This window comes from Dendrobates tinctorius, unplaced genomic scaffold, assembly GCF_039654945.1.
Source record: "Dendrobates tinctorius isolate UK_male_01 unplaced genomic scaffold, ASM3965494v1 ptg000155l, whole genome shotgun sequence".
NCBI classification, from domain to species: domain Eukaryota; kingdom Metazoa; phylum Chordata; class Amphibia; order Anura; family Dendrobatidae; genus Dendrobates; species Dendrobates tinctorius.
This window is the reverse complement of record NW_027361822.1, coordinates 1,760,571-1,787,841: the sequence shown is the minus strand read 5'-3', so window position 1 is coordinate 1,787,841 and position 27,271 is coordinate 1,760,571. Positions and strand designations below refer to the sequence as shown.

Here is a 27,271-nt window from a genome sequence, read left to right as displayed (position 1 = left end):
TTTTTCCCTAGAAAAACATTTCACACATTCTGAACACAAAAATGGCTTCTCCCTTGTGTGAATTCTCTGATGTTGAGCAAGAGCTTCTTTATAATTAAAACATTCTGAACATAAAAATGACTTCTCTCCTGTGTGAATTGTCTGATGTGCTACAAGTTTACATTTCACATTATAATGTTTCCTACATTCTGAACATGAAAATAGCTTCTACCCTGTGTTACTTCTGTCATGCATCATTAAAACTATTTTTTTTTACTCCCTTCATGACTTATATAATCTATTCCATTATTTCTAAACACTGTTTTTTGGTGATTCCTTTGTATCCTCTTTCATACTGCACCTACACACACAAATGATACACCATTTGAAAGGTAAAATTGCTCCCTTCATCAAGAAAATAGCCAAACAAACCACACACCCACGATTTGATCACAAAATACAGTTTAAACATTCATTTTCATAAACCTGCAGTAAGGAAAAATGACCTGCAGGTGGCACCACAGTACCCCCAAAGCACACTACCATAAAGCTGCTCCACAAACACGTGATACACCATTTGAAAAGTAAACTTGCTCCCTTCAGCAAGAAAACAGCCAAACAAACCACACATTCACGATATGAGCACTAAATACAGTTTAAACATTCATTTTCATAAACCTGCAGAAAGACACAATGACCTGCAGGTGGCACCTCAACAGGAAAACATTTTTTGGCCTCTACTTATCAAAACAATTTATTGTATTACCAATCTACATATATAAATACCTGTCTGTGTTCATCAGCTCATGAAATACATTTACATTTGACCAGCTTGCTTTTTCTTAAATTGCCTGTGCCCCCAACGACCAATGTGCGAAAATTTCGCACGTGCCAAGCTAGTGTGTAGTAAAATGTGACTTCTCTGTAAAACATTTGCCACATTTTCAACACGAAAATGGCTTCTCCACTGTATGAATTCTCGTATGTCTGAGAAGATGAGCTTTCGTAGAAAAACATTTCTCACATTCTGAACACGAAAATGGCTTCTCCCCTGTGTGAGTTCTTTGATGTGTAACTAGATCATTTTTCCAAGAAAAACATTTTTCACACTCTGAACAGGAAAATGGCTTCTCCCCTGTATGAATTCTCTGATGTTTAAGAAGATGAGATTTTCTATAAAAACATTTCTCACAATCTGAACATGAAAATGGCTTCTCCCCTGTGTGAGTTCTTTGATGTTTAACAAGTTCATTTTTCCTAGAAAAACATTTCTCACATTCTGAACATGAAAATGGCTTGTCCCCTGTGTGAATTCTCAGATGTGTAACAAGATTACCTTTAGTAGAAAAACGTTTCCCACATTCTGAACACAAAAATGGCTTCTGCCCTGTGTGACTTCTCTGATGTATAAGAAGATGAGATTTCAAAGAAAACCATTTTTCACATTCTGAACACGAAAATGGCTTCTCCCCTGTGTGAATTCTTTGATGTTTAACAAGTTCATTTTTTCTAGAAAAACATTTCTCACATTCTGAACACGAAAATGGCTTCTCCCCTGTATGAATTCTCAGATGTACATCAAGTTCACCTTTTGCAGAAAAACATTTCCCACATTTTGAACACGAAAATGGCTTCTCCCCGGTATGAATTCTCTGATGTCTAAGAAGATGACATTTCAAAGTAAAACATTTCTTACATTCTGAACAAGAAAATGGCTTCTCCCCTGTGTGAATTCTCTGATGTCTAACAAGTTTTGCTGTCTGATTAAAACATTTCCCACATTCTGAACACGAAAATGGCTTCTCTCCTGTGTGAATTCGCTGATGTATAACAAGTATTGACTTATTAGAAAAAGATTTCCCACATTCTGAACACGAAAATGGCTTCTCTCCTGTGTGAATTCGCTGGTGTATAACAAGTACAGACTTCTTAGAACAATATTTCCCACATTCTGAACACGAAAATGGCTTCTCCCCTGTGTGAATTCTGTGATGTCTAACAAGTTTTTCTTTCTGATTAAAACATTTCCCACACTCTGAGCATAAAAATGGTTTCTCTCCCATGTCAGCGATTTCATTTTCAATAGCCCTTCCGTGACTTTTGTTTTGCATATTTGTCCTTGATAAAGTAGAAGAAAGGACCTTGACTTGAGGTGTAATAACATGTTCTTCACATGTATCTGTTGCAAAATCTGAGAGTATCAGATGTCCTTCTGAGCTCCTGGTATAGTCATCTGCCAAGAATAAAACTGATTTTATTATTTTTCAATAACACTGCATTGAATTTATATTAATATTTATATTATTATATACAGCCATGGCCAAAATAGTTGACACCCTTGAAGTTGTTCTAGAAAATGAAGTATTTCTCCCAGAAAATTATTGTAATGACACGTTTAGTTATACATATGTTTATTTCTCTTTTCCTTGGAGGAACAACACATAAAAAAAGAGAAAAAAGGCAAATTGTGCATAATTTCACACAAAATCTCCAAATTCGGCCAGGCAAAAAAATGAGCGGTGCCGTAATAGGCTCAACCGCTTTCCAAGCCGAACATGATGAGAAGAGAGAAGCAGCATGTATCTCATCAAACATAAACCCCAATATTTTTAATTACCACCATAGGGGCGTTCTCTTGTGTTGCAGAGACATAAGGCAGAGCGTCAGCAAAAGTGCGCCACCAGAAGTGACATCTGTGTGCTAGTGGAGTGCAGGATGCATTCCACAAGTGCAGATATGGAAGTGCAGGGAAAAGAGGCTTCCTGTTTCTACATAGTGCTTAGGAGGATTAAGCTACTCTGTTATCTGATGTCTTAGTCCTAATGGAAAACAGAAGAATTAACTGGATAGAAGGACACAATGAGCCACTGTAAGTACATAATGCTATATAATATGATGACTGCAATAAAGAGGATAAAAACTTTGTTGTAGTGCTTCTTTAATTGGCATTTCCTTCTTAATAAATTTGGTGCATCTTACTTAATTATTTCCCTTCATTAGGACTGGTTTGAACTGCTCAATCTTAAAAAAGCAGACCCTAAATTTTTAAGTGTAAAGTCCACATCAAATATTCCATGTAAAAAAAATTCCAACATATACAGTTATAGAAGCCAGTGACTGATTAGAGCCTGTGACTTCTCTGCATTTAGTGGTCACTACTCACCTGTGCGGTTATCTGTAGGAATCTCCTCTTTACACCGCTCATCACCCCTCACATATGTCTCTGTAGTATTAATATGGGGCAGATCTTTACCCTGAAAGAAATGTTGTAAAAGTCACAGACAGATGAAGACATTTGAGAAGATCCAGACAACATCTAATGTCTATGATCAGCTTTATCCTGCCATCTCCACCAGATATAACACATACACTGAATGGCCACATTACTAGAGACACCCATATAGTAACACGTAGGATTAACTTTGGCTTCTAGGAGCTCAGCTATTTATCGTGTCCAAGATTCTAGGCAATGAAATGGTTCTGCAGGATTATAGGCCCATGAGGACATGAAAGTTTCTTGAATTTGTTGCAAATTAGATGGAGGTGTTGACAAGCATTGAACATCCCATTCTACCTTGTTACAGATAAAATTAAGATCTGAGGACTGTGAAGGCTGGGGAAGCATGAAAAAGTAATGTCACGTTCCTTGTGTAAAGAAATTGAAGATCCTGGCAGATAATTACTATGCCACATAAAGTTTAATTTGTGGTGCTGCAGGATATATGTTATTACAGGACACGAGTTTTGTGATTATATGGTTAAAGCCATGGTTCATTGTAATTCATTTTATGTGAAACTTACGGGAGAAAAGGCAGTTAGGCAGGTTAGAGTTACAGAGGGTCAGTCCTACAGCTGGGCAGGGGAGAGTTACAGAGGGTCAGCCCTGCAGCTGGGCAGGGGAGAGTTACAGAGGGTCAGCCCTGCAGCTGGGCAGGGGAGAGTTACAGAGGGTCAGCCCTGCAGCTGGGCAGGGGAGAGTTACAGAGGGTCAGCCCTGCAGCTGGGCAGGGGATAGTTACAGAGGGTCAGCCCTGCAGCTGGGCAAGGGATAGTTACAAAGGGTCATCCCTGCTGCTGGGCAGGTTAGAGTTACAGAGGGTCACTCCTACTGCTGGGCAGGAGAGTTACAGAGGGTCAGCCCTGCAGCTGGGCAGGGGAGAGTTACAGAGGGTCAGCTCTGCAGCTGGTCAGGGGCGAGTTACAGAGGGTCAGCCCTGCTGCTGGGCAGGGGAGAGTTACAGAGGGTCAGCCCTGCTGCTGGGCAGGGGAGAGTTACAGAGGGTCACTCCTGCTGCTGGGCAGGAGAGAGTTACAGAGGGTCAGCCCTGCAGCTGGGCAGGAGAGAGTTACAGAGGGTCAGCCCTGCAGCTGGGCAGGGGATAGTTACAGAAGGTCAGCCCTGCAGCTGGGCAAGGGATAGTTACAGAGGGTCAGTCCTGCTGCTGGGCAGGAGAGTTACAGAGGGTCAGCACTGCAGCTGGGCAGGGGAGAGTTACAGAGGGTCAGCCCTGCAGCTGGGCAGGTTAGAGTTACAGAGGGTCAGCCCTGCAGCTGGTCAGGGGAGAGTTACAGAGGGTCAGCCCTGCTGCTGGGCAGGAGAGAGTTACAGAGGGTCAGCCCTGCAGCTGGGCAGGGGGGAGTTACAGTGCGTCAGCCCTGCAGCTGGGCAGGTGAGGGTTACAGAGGGTCAGCCCTGCAGCTGGGTAGGAGAGAGTTACAGAGCGTCAGCCCTGCAGCTGGGCAGAGGAGAGTTACAGAGGGTCAGTCCTGTTGCTTGGCAGGGGAAGAGTTACAGAGGGTCAGCCCTGCAGCTGGGTAGGAGAGAGTTACAGAGCGTCAGCCCTGCAGCTGGGCAGGGGAAGAGTTACAGAGCATCAGCCCTGCAGCTACGCAGAGGAGAGTTACAGAGGGTCAGTCCTGTTGCTTGGCAGGGGAAGAGTTACAGAGGGTCAGTCCTGCAGCTGGGCAGGGGAGAGTTACAGAGGGTCAGCCCTGCAGCTGGGCAGGGGAGAGTTACAGAGGGTCAGCCCTGCAGCTGGGCAGGGGAGAGTTACAGAGGGTCATCCCTGCAGCTGGGGAAGGGGAGCCTTACGGAGGATTATCCCAGTAAGCGGGAGGATACTTGGGAGATGTTTCTAGGTTGTTCACTGCATATACAATAGACTGTAGTAGTAGTGCCCGTTTCCTATGTGGGGCTCTGTAGAGTGAAGTTGTGGCAACATTTACAGCTCTTGAGGCGTGATATTAGGTGTGCAGAAAAGTCTGGACAAAGGGGAGTAGTTTACTCTATAAATCGGCCCCCTTCCTTTAGTACTTTACCAGACAGCGTATTCCAACATTGTTTTAGTTGTGTTTAATAAGTTGGAGTGGAGAAAACCTACAGGCTAGGGAGGAGATAACAAAATAATATGAAAGAGTCCAACAACACAATCCAGCACTCCCTTTAAAAAACGAATTTAATTTCAGATCCAATAAAATGACATACAGACACCAAAGAGGGGTAGGAAAAGAGAACCTACGCAAATCCAACTTAACTAGTGATACAATGAATTTACAAAGTGTGAGCATTTAAAAGCAACGATCGTAGCAAACTACAAACTTATTAATTATACTAGTGTATAAGCCTAGTTTTCAGCATTTTTTGTGCTGAAAACGCCCCCCCCCCTTGGCTTATACACGAGTCAATTGTCTCAGAAAGCCGGTGGGGGAGGGGGAGCGGTAGAGCAATGGGTCACAGAGGCAGGACCCGGCGGCTATGGCTAAAGCCTGTGCTGTTGTAAAAGCGCACAGTGCCAGTCGCAACTGCCGAATTCCAGCTTACATCCTACTCACCTTTCTGCACTCACTTGGTGAGTCGGTGGCACTGCATCTCGCTCCAGCTGCCGGCGCTAGCAGCTCTTCCGGTCGAGCGATCACGTGGCACCGCTCATTAAGGTAATGAATATGCATGCCTCTCCACTCCTATAGGCGTGGAGCGCATATTCATTACCTTAAAGAGCGGGTCCGCATGATCGCTTGGCAGGAAGAGCTGCTGGCGTCGGCTGCCGGAACAGATGGAGTGCCACCGAGGGCGCGCAGACAGGTAAATAGGATGTTTGTTTTTTAAAAAAACAGGAATCATACATACATGATAGGGGATAAGGAGCCATGCATAGCAGGACAGGGACTGGGGAGCCATGCATACCATGACCGGGACCAGGGAGCCATGCATAGCAGGACAGGGATTGGGGAGCCATGCATACCATGACAGGGACTGAGGAGCCATGCATACCATGACAGAGACTGGGGAGTCATGCATATAATGAATACAATGACAGGGACGGGGGAGCCATGCATACAATAACAGGGACAGGGGAGCCATGCATACAATGACAGGGACCGGGGAGCCATGCATACAACGATAGGGATGAGGGGACAATGCATACCCGGGTTATACTCAAGTCAATAAGCTTACCCAGTTTTTCGTGGCAAAAGTAGGTGCCTCGGCTTATACTCGAGTATATAAGGTAGTTGGAAAAGTTACAAGACCGAAATTAATGTATCATATTTCAAACATCATTAATATAACATGCAAATACATGATTTTATATGTATGATTATATATTTGTTATTATTATTAATAAAACATTTTTAGTTGTTGTAAAAAAGTATATGTTTTCTTTTATATTTTTATATTAATGATGTTAGTGTGACGAGTCAGCTTCAGCTGAGTCGACTTTTCTTTAGAGTGGACCCTCTGGGTCGTGGCACCCAACCACCAAGGGCGAGCTGACCTTGTGAGGAACCACCCCCTATACAGGGAGTGTCAGGGGCAAGACCAAGGGGGTGAGCCACCACGACTGCTGGGACCAGACGGCCGGCTCAAGGAACACACAATGTGAGTGTCTGACGACCAGGGACATGCAGGAAACAAGACAAGACGTAAATTCAAGGTATCTTCATTAAGGAAAACTTCAGGGTAACATCAGGTGCAAGACGTGATAACACAGGGAAAACACAGCAAGGTGCGTGCGAGGGCACGCCAAGGTCCATGGCATGGTACGTGCTAGATGGCATGCCTGGGTACAGGCAAAGGCACGATGACGTTGGACTCCGGACAGCAGGCAACGATCAACAGGGTCATCAGGTTCCGGAACTCTGATGGCGATCGTCAGGATCCGGGTATCCGGCAAGCAAACCAGGGTTCAGGCAAGGAGGCACGACAGTGTTCTAAACATGGTGCGTGTTAGGGGACACGCCAGATTTCAAGGCAAAGTTCAAGGCAGGGTGCGTGCTAGGGACACGCCAGGGTCCAAAGCAAGGTGCAAGGCAGGGTTCAACACACTAGGCATGGTGCGTGTATAGGAGACACGCCAGGGTTCGTCCAAGGTCATGGGCGCGTTAAAGAAGCCGCCAGGATTCAAGATTCAAGGTCCTGCGCGTGCTAGAGGCACGCCAGGGGCACGGTACAAAGAATGGTCCTGGCCGTGCTAGGAGGAACGCCAGGGTACATGGTTAGCAGGCAGGTCCCACACATGCTAGAGAACACGTTGGGCTTTGAAGTTCAGGACAGATGTCCTGCGCGTGCAGAGGGGCACGCCAGGATCAGGGTTCAGACAAAGAGCAGAGCGCAGAGCAAGGTACAAGCAAGACAAAGATTCGAGACAGGTCATAGAACTCAGAACACGACAGAGAGACAATGCTAAGGACAGAGCAAGGAAAGCAAAAGACTTGTGCAAGAGTAGAACGAAAACGCACAGTGCGAGAAACAGCGTGAGTGCAAGAGAGCACGGAAACCACGACTGGGGCACCGGCAGGCGGTACCGGCTGGAGGCACAGGTAGGCGGCACAACTAGAGGCGGCACGGCTGAGGCACAGACAGGCGGAAACCACTATAGCACTGGCCGGCGAGCACGGCTGAGGCACAGGCAGGCGGGCACGACTAGAGGCGGCATAGCTGAGGCACAACAGGCGGGCACGGGGCGACCAGGCGCGTGCATGAGGGCACGCAGCCACAAGGCAGGGCTAGGCAAAGGTACAGGACAGAGACCCATGCGAGACGGCACGGCAAAGCCTAGTACAAGAGGTGCAAGAGCACACGAAAAACGGAGACTAGACACAGAGTTCAAGACAAGGTCCTGTGCGTGCAGAGGACACGCCAGGGTCAGGGTTCAGGACAGAGAGATAGAACTAGCAGCAGAGAGTAGGTCGAAGCCCAGAGCCGGGTCAAGGCAGAGCCTTGAGACTAGTCAGGGAGTGTGCTAGAGAGCACCATAGGACAGAGTCTAGCAGCGGAGCATAGGCCGAAGCCCAGAGCCGGTTCAAGGAAGAGCCTTGAGACTAGACACGGAACATAGGACGAACAACAAGGCAAAGAAGAGCTTAGGCAAGACATAGCGAAACAGGCTAAGGCAGAGAACAGAGGAAGTACTACAAGGCAAAGCATAGCAAGGACAAACACAGCACGAGAGACAACACTAGACATGGCACGAGACAAGAAGAATACAAGCACAGAGCGTGTGCAGAGACGCACGACAAGGCAGAGTGCAGGGGCACAGAATACAGGGAGCGACCGAGCAGACCAAGCAGCCATGCAGGGAAGCAACACGATACTCAGGCCCTGACCATAGGAAGGGGCGGTCTGATATAGGGCATTAGCACCTGCACTTCCGGGTCAGGACCAGGAGAGGACTTCCGCTTCAGATCCTCCAGGATCATAGAGAGTATTGCTAGATCAGACTGGGCTGGACCATAGAGAAGGTCACATGATCAGGGGCTCCAGAAACACTGAGAGGTTAGCTGGGTCAGACAGTGCTGGAACATAGGAAAGGTCACATGATCAGGGGCACCAGGAACACAGAGAGGATTGCTGCAGGCAGAGCAGAGATGGCTGGTCACACAGCAGCAGCGTATAGCCATGAGGTAAAACACACATGCAAAGTGGCAGGCAGCCATGAGATGAGGCACGCGTGCACACTGCTCCAGGCATCTTGCAGCACAACAGTCACGAGGTGCGTGTGCACACTGCTTCCAGGGATCTTGCAGCATAAGACATAATGGGCATGATAGTTCAGTGCACGTGCACACTGCTCCAGGAGTCATGCAGCATAACAGTCATGAGGTGCGCCTGTATACACAAGCAAAACCCGCGGGCGCCCACAGGGACCCGGACCTGGGGAAAATGAGGCATGACAGGCATGACAATGGGGATCATGCAGTGCAAGCAGCATGGCGGGCATGACAGTTAGAAATGTGATAAACATATTCAGATTTTGCAATTTTAAGAACTAATGAAGAGGGGTGAGGTTTGCTATGATCGTTGCTTTTAAATGTTCACACTTTGTAAGTTCACATTAGACTATGAAGAAGAAATAGCAAAGCTCAAAACACATGTAGGTGTTTTCCTAACCTATTTTGGTACCTGTCTGTATGTCATTTTATTGTAAAAGAAAGAAAGAAGATTTTTTGTGATATTTTAAAGGAAATGCTGGATTGTGCTGTGGAAATCTTTCACTTTGTTGTTAGAATTTAGATGGAGAATGATAGTGGAAGAGAGAAGAAGTCAGAGACTGAGAAGATACGAGAAGGCCGGACCAGGGTGTGGACAGCATGGAAAAGTAAAAAAAGATGGAGGGCCAAAGAAAACTAATAAATGTAACTGCTCGTTACTATACAAGTTATATACTAGTACAAACCAGACGGGCCTAATTGCATCTGCACTAATACAAGGTGCAGCGGACCCAAGTAAAATGGCAGCTGCACAGGTGCATAAATACCAAATGAAAAAGCCAGCCTACAATCAGGGTTTGGCCGTATGGTACACCAGTGCAGAAGAAATAATCCGCATGTGGCAGTGTTCACACAGGGAATGCAGGGCTTCTGGTTCACAACCTCTTAGTAACACCATATAGGGGGGCACAAAAAACATATCAATATATGTAAGGTATTGGTTGATATTAAGGCCTTAATACGGAAGCTGGCAAACTGCGTCAAAGTTCCTTACACTTGCCAGTCCTACTACATGAAAACCTCAAAAAGAGGAAAAAATCCTCCAAAAAATTCAGATACAAACCAGACAGGCCTAAATGCATCTGCTCTAATACAAGGTGCAGCGGACCCAAGTAAAATGGCAGCTGTAAAATGTAACTATGTGCCTCTGTTGTAAACAAAACATTTGATTATCTATCATACATCAATCAGTAAAATTCAGTTTATTTTCATATTGTGGACTGAATCCTTCCTTGTTGGCACGTTACATCTGAGGTTCCTGTGTCATCTGATCCCGTTTCACTGGTATCAAAAATCAGAACTAAGACAACTTGGCTCGTGTGACCCTTAGACTGGAAACAATCCATGACTACATGACCCTTATGGCATGGGTCATTGTCCTTTTAACCAAACAGTAAACAGATGCTATGAAGGGATGAACATGGTCTGACACAATGTTTAGGTAAGCTCTAGTGTCCAAACATCCATTCATAGGTATCAGGGAACCCAGGATGAGTCCAATAACAGTCCCTACACCATCACATTCCCGCCACCAGTCTGAAAGGTTGACATCTGATGCGAAGGATATATGGATTCATACTGCTCGAGGTCAAATTGTGACCCTTCCATCATCAGGATGCAACAGCAAGCAGGATTCCTCTAAACAATGTTTTCCACTACACAGTGATATCATTTTTGATTTCTTTTGTCCAATTAAGTTTTATTTCTTTTTGTTTCCCTTAGTCAGTAAGGCTAGTTTCACACTAGCGTATTTTCCATCCGCTCCCTGCGCGCCCCATCGGCGCACTTTTGAAGGTGCGCCGAGCGCACCAAAATGCAACATGGTGCGTTCGGCGCACACGGGCACACCTTCAAAAGTGTGCAGCGCACGCTAAAATCCTACTAGCGCATGGCCTCGCACAGTCTGCGCACCCTATGCTAAAGATAGGGTGCGCAGATCGCATGCAGCCGTGTGCGATAGTAGGCAGCGATGACCGGATGGGGCGGGCAGGGAGCTGGCAGGGGGCGGGGCTTAGCGGCGCCGAGCGCTGCATGGAGAATACGCTAGTATGAAACTAGCCTAACACTGGTTATCTGCTGCTATAGCCCATCTGTGCTAAGAAATGATGGTTGTTTTCTAATCTATTAGATGAACTCAATCATTGTATTCAGCTGAGATACCTACATATTTAAGTTGGCAATTTTTGAAATACTGGTCCTGGCTAATCTAGCACCAGTGTCCTTGTTTGAAAACATTCAGATCATCCAATCTGCATATTCTGAAAACTGATCACTTCATTATGTGCTGCACTATGCACGGTCATGTGTCTACTAGGTTTCAAATGCAAGTGTTAAAGTTTTTCTAATAAATTGGTCATTCAGAGTATAATACTGGGGGATAAAACAAGACTGAGCACAAGACCTTCACAGCCACCTACACATCATAGGGGAGATCTAATTACACCTTCTCTCCATCTACCTGATGATCCTGAGGAACATTGGGATCTTCTTGTTTACAGTCCTGTAGAATAAGAGGACGGGGACATCTCTCTGGTGTTGTTCTCTCACTGGATGGAACTGAAGGAAACACATACAGGGACTGAATTCATTCTTTACATACAGATAATTATAAAGAGTGTGTATTTAGTTCTGTCTATTACCTGGTGATGTGAGCGGCTGGGGATCCTCCGTCATGACGTCCTTGTACAGATCTTCGTGTCCTTCTAAATACTCCCATTCCTCCATTGAGAAAAAGATAGCACCATCCTGACACCTTATAGGAACCTGACACATAAAATGACACCGTCATGGCCCCGATCCCTTCATAGCATTACTGTATAATGTTCCAGCATTCCCACCTCTCCAGTCAGCAGCTCAATCATCTTGTAGGCGAGTTCTAAGATCTTCTGGTCATTGATATCCTCATGTGTCAGGGGGTTAGGTGGAGGCCCCATGATTGGGCTCAGGGGTCTTCCCCATCCCTCAGACACAGGGGCCTGACAGCGCTCACTAGAGGTCTTCTTCACTACTGTGTAATCCTGGTTATGGAGAGACACATTAATAAATCTCAGTACAGACATTTCCAGAGTCCTCACCTCTCCAGTTCTGTCCATCTGTTATTCCCATAGATAAGAATGATGTAATGTAACTTCATCAGAATCTCTCACCTCTCCAGTAAGCCGGAAGAGGATCTCTAGGGTGAGGTGTAATATCCTCTCCGCCATCTTGTCCCTGTCCCTATTCATCCTTGTAGGGTCACTCAGGAGAATTCTCTTATATAGAAGATCTCCACTGAGAGGATCCGATATTTTAGGGACCTGAATGAGGAGAAGAAGACGATGTAACATCACAAAGATCTCATGCAAGAAATCTCCGCAGCTGTTACCGGCTTCACATGATCACTACATCCAGTCATGGCCCCGTCCTGCCCCCTGTATAACACACAGTCCCATTATAGTCACATAAAGAGATTTATCACAGAATATCTCCAATCCAGCACCAAGAACACAAAACAAATGTAAAAGAAAAATCTAAAGCTAGCTAAATTTTAACAGATACATGTCAGCATAACAAGACAAATTTATAAATTGCAGGGAACATTCACAGAGATCGGGACGGTAGAACCGGGGAAGTCAGTAACAGATAATGATAGAACATGAATATATCCCAATAGTGACAACATGGAGCGGCGACGGCCATAATGGAGACTGTTGTGAGTTCATTTTCCCCTTCACTACTGAGGCCCGAGGAACTCCCTCTTCTGGTAAAGAAAGGTAGTGAGCCTGATTATCAAACACCTGAGTCTGATGATGATGACTGGCTGAGTGGAGTTACTGACTGGATATAAGGCTGCCGACGCCCTTCTGCCCTGCGGGTGATTTCTCTGTGGGATCCTTGGAGACCAGTCTGAATTCCTGCTCCTCTAAAGCTAAGTTTTCTGCTCGGCTTTTTGCATTTGTGCTTAGACTTTGTTTTTCTTTGTTTTTCTGGATTTCTGCCATTCCCTGCTGGGGTGTGCTGAATTCCTTTAGCTCTGTCTTCTGAAAATACCTGAGTGCTGATTTAGTTTTTGAAGCCTAGCTGCTTCAGGGTCTTTTTCATATCAGCTTGTTGGCTTATGTCTTTGATAGGGTTTTGTCAGATTGCAGACAGCAACCTTCCTTTCCTGTTCTGTTTAGTTAGCTTGGGCCCCATCGTTTGCTCAGCCTATCTTTCTATCTGTGTGAGTGTTTTTTCATCTTGCTTCACCGTGATTATATGTTGGGGGCTGCCTTTTACTTTGGGGTCTGCTCTGGGGCAGTTTAGATTTCCTTTTCTGTCTTTAGGCTATTTAGCGCTCCGGCTGTGATCGAGGGGTCTAGGGCATCGTAGGAACCCCCCACGGCTACTGCTAGTTGTGTTGATAGGTTCAGGGGTCTGCAATCTGATAGTTGCCAACTTCTCTGGTTTTCTGGACGTAGCTTCTATTTTTGTGTCTGCCTCCTACGGTGACTCAATCATAACAGAATCACCCGCCATACCGCAGATCCTAGGGTACTCAATAGCAGGAAAGAATTGTATAAAAAAAAAAAAAAAAAAGTGTATATTTTTTCCTCTATATCTCTGAGGCCGTAGGGGGAATTTTTTTTTCTCTCAATGGAGATAAAGCAATTTTCTGATCGTGTGGAGCAGCTCGCTGCGGAAGTGCGGGGAATTTCCGCCTACCTTGCTCATTCACATGCTGCTGAACCAAAGATTCCTACACCTGATGTATTTTTTGGGGATCGGTCTAAATTTTTGAATTTCAAAAATAATTGTAAATTATTTTTTGCCTTGAAGCCTAACTCGTCAGGGAGCTCCACGCAGCAGGTTAAAATTGTCATCTCTTTGCTGCGTGGCGATCCCCAGGATTGGGCGTTTTCTTTGAAACCAGATGATCCTATTCTGACTAATGTGAACGCATTTTTTCAGGCCTTGGGGTTGTTGTATGACGAACCTAATGCCATTGATCAGGCTGAAAAGACCCTGCTGGCATTGAACCAGGGTCGTGATTCTGCAGAATTGTACTGTCAAAAATTCCGAAAGTGGGCAGTACTTACTACCTGGAATGATAATGCCTTGGCTGCTCTCTTTCGGAAGGAGTTGTCAGAAGCCGTAAAAGATACTATGGTGGGATTTCCTGTTCCCTCTGGTCTTGACGATTCTATGTCATTAGCCATTCAGGTTGATCGGCGTTTGCGCGAACGCAAAGCTGCACGAGAGGTGTTGCCACCTGTTGAACAAATGTCTGAACCTATGCAATGTGTTAGAGTTTTTTCCAGAGAGCAGCGTCAGGAGTTCAGAAGGCGTAATAAGTTGTGTTTTTTCTGTGGAGATGCCTCGCATATTATTTCTGTCTGTCCTAAACGAGAGAAACGCTTTGCACACACGTTTTCTGTTGGTGGTGTTCAACCTAAGTTTCTTCTGGCTATTACTCTGATCTGCTCCCTGTCCACATTTTCCGCCAAGGCTTTTGTGGATTCGGGAGCAGCCTTAAACCTAATGGACTTGGATTTTGCTAAACGTTGTGGATTTCCGATGACACCTCTGCAGACGCCTATCCCTTTGAGGGGGATTGACGCTACTCCTTTGGCTAAAAATAAACCTCAGTTTTGGACCCAGGTGGTAATGCGGGTCGCCCCAGACCATCAAGAAAATTGCAGATTTTTGGTGTTGCATAATCTGCATGATACTATTGTTCTGGGGTTTCCCTGGTTACAAATTCATAATCCAGTTTTGGATTGGAAATCTGTGTCTGTGGTGAGTTGGGGTTGTCGGTGTGCCTTTAGTGAGGCTCCGGTGTTTTCCACCTCTCCTCAGTCGCATGATGTTCCTGATTATTTGGCGGACTTTTATGATGTATTTAGTGAGAATGAGTCTGCGTCTCTGCCTCCTCATAGGAGTTATGACTGTGCAATTGAACTGAGCCCGGGGTGTAAATTTCCCAAGGGTCGGCTCTTCAATTTATCTGTACCCGAGCACGAGGCTATGCGATCCTATATTAAGGAGGCGTTGGAGAAGGGTCATATTAGACCATCCTCATCACCCTTAGGTGCCGGGTTTTTTTTGTAGCCAAAAAGGATGGATCATTAAGACCTTGTATTGATTATCGTGCCCTCAACAAAATTACTGTTAAATATCAGTATCCGTTACCCCTGATTTTTGATCTATTCTCCAGAGTTAAAGGAGCTTACTGGTTTACCAAGCTTGACCTCAGGGGGGCGTATAATCTTATTCGCATTAAGCATGGGGATGAATGGAAGACGGCGTTTAATACTCCGGAGGGACATTTTGAGTACCTGGTGATGCCTTTTGGGCTCACTAATGCCCCTTCTGTCTTCCAGTGCTTCATGAATGATATTTTCCGAGACTTTATGGATAAATTTTTGATCATCTATCTGGATGATATTTTGATCTTTTCCAAGGATTGGGACTCTCATGTGGAACATGTTCGGACTGTGTTCCGGATTTTGAGGGAAAATTCCCTGTATGTCAAGGGATCGAAATGCCTTTTTGGGGTACAGAGGATTTCATTTTTGGGATTTATTTTGTCTCCGTCAACTATTGAAATGGACCCGGCCAAGGTACAGGCCATTTATGATTTGGTTCAGCCCACTTCTTTGAAGACCCTCCAGAAGTTTTTGGGTTTTGCTAATTTTTATCGTAAATTTATAGCTAATTTTTCTGGTATTGCCAAACCATTGACTGATTTGACTAAGAAGGGTGCTGATGTGCTGAATTTGTCTCCGGAGGCTGTTTCTTCCTTTCAGGAGCTTACTGACCACAAGAATTTGATTTACCTGGAGTCGGCCAAACGCTTGAATCCTAGACAGGCTAGGTGGGCCTTGTTTTTCACACGTTTTGATTTTGTGGTTTCTTTTCTTCCTGGAACTAAGAATGTCAAGGCAGACGCCCTCTCTAGGAGCTTCTTTGCTGATTCTCCTGTGGTGACCAAGCCTACCATCTTAGGCGAAGGTGTAGTTCTTTCTGCCATCTCGCCCGATTTGAGACGTGCTCTGGAAGAGTTCCAGGAGGACAAACCTGAGCGTTGTCCCAGTGGAAAGTTGTATGTTCCTGACCAGTGGAAGAAGAGAGTGATGTCTGAAGTTCATTGCTCTGCTTTGGCTGGTCATCCAGGTATTTTTGGTACTAGAGATCTGGTGAGTCGGTCTTTTTGGTGGCCCTCCTTGTCTCGTGATGTCAGGAATTTTGTGCAGTCCTGTGGGACGTGCTCCCGGTCTAAATCGTGTTCTCGCTCTAGTGGGTTGTTGATGCCTTTGCCTGTCCCCAAGAGGCCATGGACCCATATTTCAATGGATTTCATCTCTGATATGCCTGTCTCTCAAAGGATGACTGTTATGTGGGTGATTTGTGATAGGTTCTCTAAGATGGTTCATCTTGTACCACTCCCTAAGTTGCCGTCTTCCTCTGAGTTGGTGCCCCTGTTTTTACAACAGGTGGTTCGCTTGCACGGGATTCCTGAGAACATTGTATCTGACAGAGGAGTCCAGTTTGTGTCTAGATTTTGGAGAACTTTCTGTTCCAAGCTGGGAATTCAGTTGTCCTTCTCTGCTTTTCACCCTCAGACCAATGGGCAGACGGAGAGAACAAACCAGACCTTGGAGTCATATTTGAGATGTTTTATTTCTGCTGATCAGGATGATTGGGTTTCATTTTTGCCCTTGGCCGAATTTGCTTTAAATAATAGAGCTAGTTCTGCCACTTTGATGTCACCTTTTTTTTGTAACTTTGGGTTTCATCCTCGATTTTCTTCAGGGCAGGTGGAGCCCTCTGCCTGCCCAGGTGTTGACACTGTGGTGGAGAGAATGCACCAGATCTGGGACCAAGTGGTGGATAAGTTATCTCTCTCCCAGGAAAAGGCCCAGCAGTTTTCCAACCGACATAGGACCATTGGTCCCCAGTTTAAGGTTGGTGATATGGTGTGGTTATCATCAAAAAATATTGCTATGAAGGTGGCTTCTCCTAAGTTTAAGCCTAGATTTATTGGACCTTACAAGATTTTGGAGATTATTAATCCGGTCTCTTTTCGTTTGGCTCTTCCTGTCACATTTAAAATCCATAATGTGTTCCATAAATCTTTGTTGAAGAGGTTTGTTGAACCTGTTGTTCCGGGGGTGGCACCTCCAGACCCTGTATTGGTTGAAGGTAACATGGAATATGAGGTAGAGAAAGTACTGGATTCCCGTCTGGCTAGATGGAGACTCCAGTATTTGGTTAAGTGGAAGGGTTATGGTCAGGAGGATAATTCCTGGGTCTCTGCCTCTGATATTCATGCCAAAAGATTGGTGCGTGCCTTTCATCGGGCTCACCCTGATTGCCCTGGTGGCGTGGTTGAGGGTTCGGTGACCCCTCCTCAAGGGGGAGGTACTGTTGTGAGTTCATTTTCCCCTTCACTACTGAGGCCCGAGGAACTCCCTCTTCTGGTAAAGAAAGGTAGTGAGCCTGATTATCAAACACCTGAGTCTGATGATGATGACTGGTTGAGTGGAGTTACTGACTGGATATAAGGCTGCCGACGCCCTTCTGCCCTGCGGGTGATTTCTCTGTGGGATCCTTGGAGACCAGTCTGAATTCCTGCTCCTCTAAAGCTAAGTTTTCTGCTCGGCTTTTTGCATTTGTGCTTAGACTTTGTTTTTCTTTGTTTTTCTGGATTTCTGCCATTCCCTGCTGGGGTGTGCTGAATTCCTTTAGCTCTGTCTTCTGAAAATACCTGAGTGCTGATTTAGTTTTTGAAGCCTAGCTGCTTCAGGGTCTTTTTCATATCAGCTTGTTGGCTTATGTCTTTGATAGGGTTTTGGCAGATTACAGACAGCAACCTTCCTTTCCTGTTCTGTTTAGTTAGCTTGGGCCCCATCGTTTGCTCAGCCTATCTTTCTATCTGTGTGAGTGTTTTTTCATCTTGCTTCACCGTCATTATATGTTGGGGGCTGCCTTTTACTTTGGGGTCTGCTCTGGGGCAGTTTAGATTTCCTTTTCTGTCTTTAGGCTATTTAGCGCTCCAGCTGTGATCGAGGGGTCTAGGGCATCGTAGGAACCCCCCACGGCTACTGCTAGTTGTGTTGATAGGTTCATGGGTCTGCAATCTGATAGTTGCCAACTTCTCTGGTTTTCTGGACGTAGCTTCTATTTTTGTGTCTACCTCCTACGGTGACTCAATCATAACAGGAGACTGTACAGTAACAGCAGTGAGCGATGACAGGAAGGAAGTGACCCAATGTAATCCAATACAGACAGAGATCCTAATATAGCGTCACAGATGGAACACGTCTGGGCAAGCTCACATTCATTAAAATGAACCAGGCATGGATCACACAGGATGTGTCTGTACCTTTGACTGAAGGGAGAATCATACCAGCCGCATCCAGCCATTGTTAAGACTCCATCGCAGTTTGGTAGTTCTATTTGCCATTCCCAATGTTTTGGGGCCTCCCCAAATTAACATAAAATAAAAAACATAATGAGGGTGTTTTGCAGAGTTTACTCACACAGGATGTTTTCAGAATAACTCCCAACAAGGCCGTTTTGCAGATTACACCACAGAGTCTTTTTTGTTGAGTACCACCACAAAGGTTTTTTTTGCAGAGTACTCCCATAGAGAAGTGTGCAGAGTATAATTTTTTTTATGCAGTTCTCCCACAGACATTGGTGCAGAGAAGAAAAATTTGTTTTTTTTACACAGAGTACTCCCACAAACTCAGGCGCAGATTTAAAAAAAAGTGGCTAAAAGGCATACTACTCCCACAGACACGGGTGCAGAGTAGAACAATTTGTTTTTACACACAGTACTCTCAAAGACAGGGGTGCCGAGTAAAAAAGTGGCTTATGGCTGTGATGGCTCCAGAAGTGCCCAGTCTAAAACTTTGTTGATCGGTTGAGCTGCAGCTTTTCAACAAACTTTATTCGGCACCAAACCCGAATATTAAAACGGACCTCTGGTAAAAAGTTTGTGTTCATAGTTTAGTACCAGACCATAGGTGTCAAGTACGAACCTCAAACTTTACAGTTTGGGTTTGCTCATCCCTACTTGTAAAGTTAAAAACAGGTAGGCTTTCTCCTACCCCACATTGGTGTCTGTCTGTATGTCAATTAAATTGGAAAAGAAAGAAAGAGAAGATTTTTTGTAATATTTTAAAGGAAGTGCTGGATTGTGTTGTGGAAATCTTTGTTCACTTTGTTTTTAGAATTTAGATGGAAATTTAGAGTGGAAGAGAACAGTCAGAGACTGAAAAGCAATGAGAAGGCTGGACTAGGGTGTGTGATAAGGAAGGATGAGGGCAGCGTATTTCTAAACTGATCCCAATACTGATACGTGGCTGTGACACTGGAGTACAGTTGGTAAGACTTGGCACCAGATCACTGATTCAGTAGGAAAGAAGGAAAATCAACCCCAGCGGTACTGAGCCTGGAGAACAGAAAGGTAGCTGTCAGTTTTTATGGACCCTGACATTGCAAAGACAAATGCTACGTGCAACATGGACTTGGGAGTTTAGAAAAGTCTAGATAGCCAAACCGGGGCATGTATTGTACACTGGGAGTGGACAGAACGGAAAAAGAGTCAAAAAGATGGAGGGAAAAAATGCCACTATATAAAATTTAAATACAGTATGTCCCTTTGTTGGAAACAGAACATTTGAATGACAAGTCATGTACCTGCTATTCTTTATATATGATACATCAATCAGTAAAATTCTGTTTATTTTCATATTGTGGACTGAATCCTTCCTTATCGATATGTTACATCTGGGGTTCCCGTGTCATCTGAACTTGTTTCATTGGTGACTAAGATCATAATAAGACCCCCCAGCCCATGTGACCCTTACACTGGAAAAATTCCATGACTACATGACCCTTATGGCATAGGTCATTGTCCTTCTATCAAACAATAAAGAACTGCTGTGAAGGGATGAACTCGGTCTGTAAGAATGCTTAGGTACTCTCTGGTGTCCAAACATCCATCCACCGGTATCAGAAGACGCAGGATAAGTCCCACATTCCCCACACCATCACATCCCCTCCACCAGTATGTAAGTTTGACATCTGACACGAAGGATGCACAGATTCATATTGCTTGTGTCAAATTGTGACCCTTCCATCATCAGGATGCAACAGCAACCTGGATTCCTCTAAATAATGTTTTCCAGTGCACAGTGATATCATTTTTTCTTTTGTCCAATTAAGTTTTATTTCTTTTTGTTTCCCTTAGTCAGTAATGACACTAACACTGGTTGTCTGCGGCTATAGCCCATCTGTGCTAAGAAATGATGGCTGCTTTCTAATATGTTAGATGAACTCAATCATTGTATTCAGCTGCAGATACCTAAATGATTAAGTTGGCAATTTTTGAAATTCTGGTCCTGGCTAATCTAGCACCAGTGTCCTTGTTCGAAATCATTCAGTTCACCCAATCTGCATATTCTGAAAACTGATCGCTTCATTATGTGCTGCACTACACGGTCTTGTGTCTACTTGTTTTCAGATGAAAGGGTTAAAGTTTCTCTAATAAATTGGTAATTCACTGGGGGATAAAACAAGACTGAACACAAGACTTTCACAGCCGTCTACACATCATAGAGGAGATCTCATGACACCTTCTCTCCATCTACCTCATGATCCTGAAGAACATTGGGATCTTCTTGTTTACAGTCCTCTGGAAGAAGAGGATGGGGACATCTCTCTGGTGTTGTCCTCTTACTGGATGGAACTGGAGGAAACATATAGGGACTGAATTAATTCTTTACATACAGATAATTATAAGGAGTGTGTGTTTAGTCCTATTACCTGGTGATGTGAGGGGCTGGGGAACCTCCATCATGATGTCCTTGTACAGATCCTTGTGCAAGTCTAAATACTCACACTCCTCCATGGAAAAATAGACAGTGACATCCTGACACCTTATAGGAACCTGACACACATAATGATACCGTCATCTCCCGATCCCTTCATAGCCTTACTGTATAATGTCCCAAAATTCCCAACAGTGTCACCTCTCCAGTCAGCAGCTCAGTCATCTTGTAGGTAAGTTCTAGGATCTTCTGGTCATTGATGTCCTCATGTATCAGGGGGTGAGGTGGAGGCCCCATGAATGGGCTCAGGAGTCTTTCACATCCCTCAGACACAAGGGTCTGACAGCACTCACTAGAGGTCTTCTTCACTACTGTGTAATCCTGGTTATGAAGAGACACATTAATAAATCTCACTACAGACATTTCCAGAGTCCTCACCTCTCCAGTTTTGTCCATCTGTTATTCCCATAGATAAGAATGATGTAATGTGACATCATCAGAATCTCTCACCTCTCCAATAAGCCGGAAGAGTATCTCTAGAGTGAGGTGTAATATCCTCTCCACCAGCTTGTCCCTCTCCCTATCCATCCTTGTAGGGTCACTCAGGAGAATTCTCTTATATAGCAGATCTCCACTGAGAGGATCTGATTTTGTAGGGACCTGAATGGGGAGAAGATGACGATGTAACATCATAAAGATCCCATGTAAAAAATCTCCGTAGCTGTTACCGGCTTCACATGATCACTACATTCAGTCATGGCCCCTTCCTGCCCCCGGTATAACACACAAGCCAATTATAGTCACATACAGATGCCTCTACCCTGAGTCAATCACTGCACTGGTTGCCCATCAGCTACAGAGTTCAATATAAACTTATCACTCTCACTCACAAACCTCTGCATGGTTCAGCACCACTCTACATCTCCTCCTAAATCTCAGTCTACCACCCTATCCGTGCGCTCTGTTTTGCTAACGACTTAAAACTAATATCCTCAATAATCCAAACCTCCCTTTCCTGTCTTTGACGCGCCAGAGGGGCCGTGGGATACTCGGTACCGAGCCCGTTAACTTCAATGGGAGATGTCACAGTGGCGGTGACCCGGTCCGTGGCCCCAGGCGGTCATGTAAAAGGGGTAGAATTGGATGGGGATAAAGTTTATGTAGTGATTCATGATGCTAGTTGGAGTGTTCGACTGTAGTCTAGCCGGCACTGCAGATGATCCCTGGGGGAGTAGATGGTGATGGCAGTGCAGATGTTAAACCCTCTCCAACCAGGGCAGACCCCCCAGAGATTGTGATGCAAATAGAAGGCACGGAGTAATAAAGCACGAGACAAGGAAAGTCACTTTATCATTTACTGTAGTTCAGGTGCAGTTCAGAGGAGATAATACAACTCTCACCAGGTTAGTCTGCTCTGCAGAATGGGAGTTATCCTTCCTCTGCCGTGACTAAGTGTAAGCTTCTTGCTATTCTAATCCTTTCAGGGACCAAGGCTTTCCAGAGCTTGGAACTTCCAGTATAGCGTCTACTCACTGTGCATTTCTCCGCTGGCAACATGCAGCTTGGATCCTTTGTGATGTTCACATTCCTTCTTGTACAATCCTCATTGATCCTAGTTTGCTGCTGCAATCTCAGGGAAAACACTGCACTGTTGGTTGTATAAACTCACACAGTCTCTCAGCTTACCACCCTGCTCTGAAAGCATGGATGGTCTAGGGGCTGATTCCCTGATGCTTCTTAGCTTTTACTCCTGGATCGACCACATGTCTAAACATGGCCTCCAAGACATACTTCCTCCTTCTTGCTCACCCTGAGAACAACTCGCCCCCTCCCAGTTAGGGTATGTCTGCAAAGCTCTCAGCTTCAGACAAGTGAGGGAGTGAGGCAAATTGTGTGTGTGTTGTGGTCTCTAGCAGAGAAAGCATAACTCTCATTGCTCACAAAACAGTACATATTTAACCCTTTTGTAGCGGTAAAGACGTAGGGCGCCACATTCCCCCCTAAAGGTAGCACGTCCTCGGGCTACACAAGGAACATAAGCATATAATAAATGACATAACAGTTAACCTTAGTATAAGTAAACAGTCCCAGTAACTGAGTTGGGTCGTGGATTACAGCCCAAAACCACTTCTGATTGTTTGTATCGTCCCTGAGTGCAGCTGCAGGGCACACAGACCATAATAGAAAATTCACTGCACTGGCTGTTTTAGATGGATTCCTGCCAAGGCACGATGAACAGTTTTTCTTCTCAAGTTTAAGAGTCTTTACAAGATTTCTTGTAGTGGAAAAAGGCATAATTACTACTGAAATTTCACATTAGTCCATGTGGGCACAATTTCTTTTTCAGTAAAGTTACCTAAGGTAAAGTTCAATGTAAGTACAACTCAAAACTAAATTATTAATCTTAGACTATTTTACAAATCATTTCTATAGCGAAAAGGGGTTTGGCCCTGTGTGCTATGCTGTGATCTGCACAAGATAGGAATACTAGACGACTTCCTACGAATCTTTGAACCTACCATGGGTACAACAGGTTGCTTGTTGACTGTGGGCAAGTTTTCTGATTCTTCCTCATGCACAGCGTTAGTGGTTGGCATTAGCGACTCTTTGCTTCCAGAACAATTTGGTGATTCTGGAAAAGACCTTTGTGGGAACACCATCACTGGAACTACCACTGCGTTGTTAACTTGTGGCCAAGAACTAGGGAATTCACAAAGAACAGTGCGAATCTTCGTATCAGTCTTTTCTTTTAGCTGAGAATCTTCCTTAGTCTCAACTATTTCACGCAGTTCTGCTGGACAAACTTTCAGATTGTCTCTGGATACGGTAGTACATGTTTTTCCGCCGTCTTTGGAGATAGTACTCACTTTGCTGTTGTCATGACTAGATGGTTGAATAGTGTAAGGCTGAGCCACCCATTGGTCATCTAACTTGTGGTTTCTTCTCTTTTTCTTCAGCACTTGTTCACCTGTTGGTAAGGGGGTTGCCACAGCATGCCTACTAAAGTTCCTTTCCTGTTTTTGCCTAGCTTGTGCAAGACTTTCCTCTACACATTGTTGAACTTTCTGATACTGCAGTTGTCTTTCCGTATTCCAATCCGTGTCCAATTGGCTGGATATGGTTTCAGGAGTTAGGACTCCCATTTCCAGGTCGATGGGGAGTTTACCTGGACGTGCACGCATCATGTAAGCTGGGGCATATCCTGTTGCGCTGGTTGGGATATGGTTGTACATTTCAATCAAATCAGGTAATTTCTCAGGCAATTGGTTTCTTTCTTCCAGTGGTAGGATCTGCAATACATTGGTCACCAGATGATTTAGTTTTTCGCAAAGACCATTGCCTTGTGGATGGTATGGTGTAGTTCTGATCTTTTTACATCCATAAAGGGAGCTAAATTCTTGGAAGACCTCTGCTTCGAAGGCTGGTCCGCTGTCTGTCAACACTTGATCTGGGTAGCCATGGGGTCTGCAGAAATATTCTTGGAACGCCTTTGCAGCTGTTCTTGCTGTTTGGTCTTTCACCAGAATGACCACTAGGAAACGGGAATAGTGATACACTATTGTTAAGGCATAGGTATACCCTGATCGGCTTGGGGTTAGTTGCACGTGGTCTAGGGCCACCAGTTCCAAAGGTTGTTTAGTGATGATGGGCTTCAAGGGGGCCCTTTGATTGGCAGAATTCTTTCTTCTGAGATTACATGGGCCGCATTCCCTACACCACTGTTCAATAGACCATCTCATACCTGTTGTCACGGCCCCCGGTCCTACCATCACGGCCCCCGATCCCCCTGTCACGCTCCCAGCCCTGCGCCCCCGTGCGCGCAGCTATACTTACCTCGCCCGGCAGCCGCGCTCCCTCCAGCAGCCTCGCTCCCTCCAGCCCCGGCGTCGGCCTCTCTCTTCCTCCGGCCCGCGGCTGGTGACGTCACCGCGGGTCTCGCGCATGCGCTGTAGGTCGCGGCCGGCCCTCCACAGCTAAGCTGGTCTCCGGCGGTGCCCTGCCCCTGCTGGACCAATGAGGGCACAGCGGCAGCCATATCAGGCCGCCCTCCCCTAGTGGAGGCGCCTGACCGTGGTTGTTTCTTACAGTACCTCAGGCCCTGTGTTCTCGCCTGGAATCAGGCTCCCTGCCTAATCTCTGTTTGCTTCCAGCCCTGCTCCTAGTCCTGTGTCCGTGCCTGCTCCAAGTCCTGTGTCCGTGCCAGCTCCAAGTCCTGTGTCCGTGCCAGCTCCAAGTCCTGTGTCCGTGCCTGCTCCAAGTCCTGTGTCCGTGCCTGCTCCAAGTCCTGTGTCCGTGCCTGCTCCAAGTCCTGTGTCCGTACCTGCTCCAAGTCCTGTGTCCGTACCTGCTCCAAGTCCTGTGTCCGTACCTGCTCCAAGTCCTGTGTCCGTACCTGCTCCAAGTCCTGTGTCCGTACCTGCTCCAAGTCCTGTGTCCGTACCTGCTCCAAGTCCTGTGTCCGTACCTGCTCCAAGTCCTGTGTCCGTACCTGCTCCAAGTCCTGTGTCCGTACCTGCTCCAAGTCCTGTGTCCGTACCTGCTCCAAGTCCTGTGTCCGTACCTGCTCCAAGTCCTGTGTCCGTACCTGCTCCAAGTCCTGTGTCCGTACCTGCTCCAAGTCCTGTGTCCGTACCTGCTCCAAGTCCTGTGTCCGTACCTGCTCCAGTCCTGTGTACGTGCCCTTTCAAGTCCTGTGTCCGTGCCTGCTCGAGCCCTGTGATCCAGTCCGAGCCGCCCCTCTTGGTTCCGGCTGCCGTGGCATTCGAGTCTCTGGTCTTGCACCAAACGATCCCTGTATAGGGGTCGGTCACACCTGGTTGCTCGTCTGGGGCCCCTCGGTGCCACGGTCCAGAGGGTCCACTCCAGGGAAATTCCGCCTTACCGTGTGCGGTGCTAACAGTACGGTCAGGCCATGGATCCCGCCGGTGTTTCCGCTCCCGGTCAAAAGGAGCTCCTCTTTTTACGGGAGAACCAGGGGCGCATCATGTCGGTCATGAAGGCCATGGAGTCCCGCCTGTCCGATCTTCAGGCGGCCGATCCGGGGAATGCCGCTCAGCTGGCCGGCCTCCAGCAGGAGTTGAGCCAGCAGCGGGACGCTCAGTCCCATATTTTGTCGTATATGGCCTCGGTAGATAGCCGTCTGGGAGATCTCCAGTCCGCGGCCTCGGCCGCCATCCCCAGTCCCGCTCCGTTTCCCTCTCCTCGCCTTGCCAAACCACCCCGATACGGTGGGGACCCCAAACAGTATAGAGGGTTCCTAAACCAGTGTGGCTTGCATTTTGAGCTTCAACCTCATCAGTATCCCTCCGATAGGGCCAAGGTGGCCTTTATCATGTCCCATCTGGAGGGAGAGGCCTTATCTTGGTTAAATCTGCTCTGGGAGAGGGACGATCCTATAGTCTCTAACATCCCGGTTTTCTTGGACACCTTTCGTAAGGGGTTCGATGAGCCTGGACGGGTAGCCTCGCTTACTGAATCACTTTTCAACCTCCACCAGGGCACCCTGACAGTTGGTCAATACGCCATTCGGTTCCGCACCATGTCCTCCGAATTGGGTTGGAATAACGCGGCATTGGTCGGGGCCTTTTGGCGTGGGTTGTCGGGCAGAATTAAGGATGAGTTGGTGGGGCGGGATACTCCCACCACCCTCGAGGACCTCATCTCCCTGGCCACTCGAATAGACCTCCGGTTCCAGGAGCGCGCCCGAGAAACAGCGAGGGATAGGAGGCCCATTAGGCCTGCCCCGATCGCTAACCGGTCCTTTAATCCACGCCCGCCTGGTCCTGTACATACTCCGCCCCCTGAGCCCATGCAGGTGGATCGGGTCCGGATGGCTGAGAGACGTCAGAGGGAGAGACGGGAGCAAGGTCTTTGTCTTTATTGTGGAGGGGCATCCCACTTCATCCGCTCTTGTCCTGAGAGACCGGGAAACTCTTCCACCTAGGACAGGTAAGAGAGGCCTTCCTAGGTGATTATGATTCCTCTCAGGCCCTCACACTTTCTGTTCTTCTACTTTCAGGGGAGAGGCGTGGGTCCGAGGTGGCCTATGTGGATTCGGGCTCAGCAGGCAACTTCATCCAGCGTGAAGTTGTGGACAAATATCGTATTCCCGTGGTCACCCTGAAGAACCCCCGGATTATCGCTTCTGTTGATGGCCGACCGCTATTGGAATCCATCACCGCGGTCACAGAAGAGGTAATCTTGCAAGTCGGCGCCCTCCACCGTGAAAAAGTAGCCTTCTACGTGTTGCCCGACTTGTCTCATGCCATTCTACTCGGTCTCCCGTGGTTACGGACACACCAGCCGGTACTCAACTGGTCGACCGGGGAGGTCTTGCGCTGGGGAGACCCGTGTCATGGTCGCTGTCTGAACCCCATTCATCCAGTGGTTCCCGTCTGGCCACCTCAGGATCTCTCTGGGCTTCCTTCAGCCTATTGGGCTTATGCAGACGTTTTCGACAAGAAGGAGTCGGAGGTCCTCCCACCGCATCGGTCCTTCGACTG

At 46.4% G+C, this 27,271-nt stretch overlaps 1 protein-coding gene across 1 annotated transcript in view; it reads right to left on the bottom strand.

Moving 5' to 3' along the window:
• Positions 1–717: 717 nt before the first annotated feature.
• LOC141050950 (uncharacterized) overlaps positions 718–27,271 on the bottom strand; it is a 49,534-nt gene continuing 22,980 nt past the window's right edge. Inside the window, exons 3-12 of the mRNA XM_073547673.1 lie at positions 21,279–21,428; positions 20,970–21,149; positions 20,764–20,887; positions 20,589–20,686; positions 12,114–12,263; positions 11,805–11,984; positions 11,607–11,730; positions 11,426–11,523; positions 3,143–3,233; positions 718–2,212 (exon numbers count right to left, since the gene is read on the bottom strand). Of these exons, the coding sequence (XP_073403774.1) occupies positions 924–2,212; positions 3,143–3,233; positions 11,426–11,523; positions 11,607–11,730; positions 11,805–11,984; positions 12,114–12,263; positions 20,589–20,686; positions 20,764–20,887; positions 20,970–21,149; positions 21,279–21,356 (2,412 nt within the window). The 5' untranslated portion in view covers positions 21,357–21,428 and the 3' untranslated portion in view covers positions 718–923. The remainder of the gene's footprint in view (positions 2,213–3,142; positions 3,234–11,425; positions 11,524–11,606; positions 11,731–11,804; positions 11,985–12,113; positions 12,264–20,588; positions 20,687–20,763; positions 20,888–20,969; positions 21,150–21,278; positions 21,429–27,271) is intronic.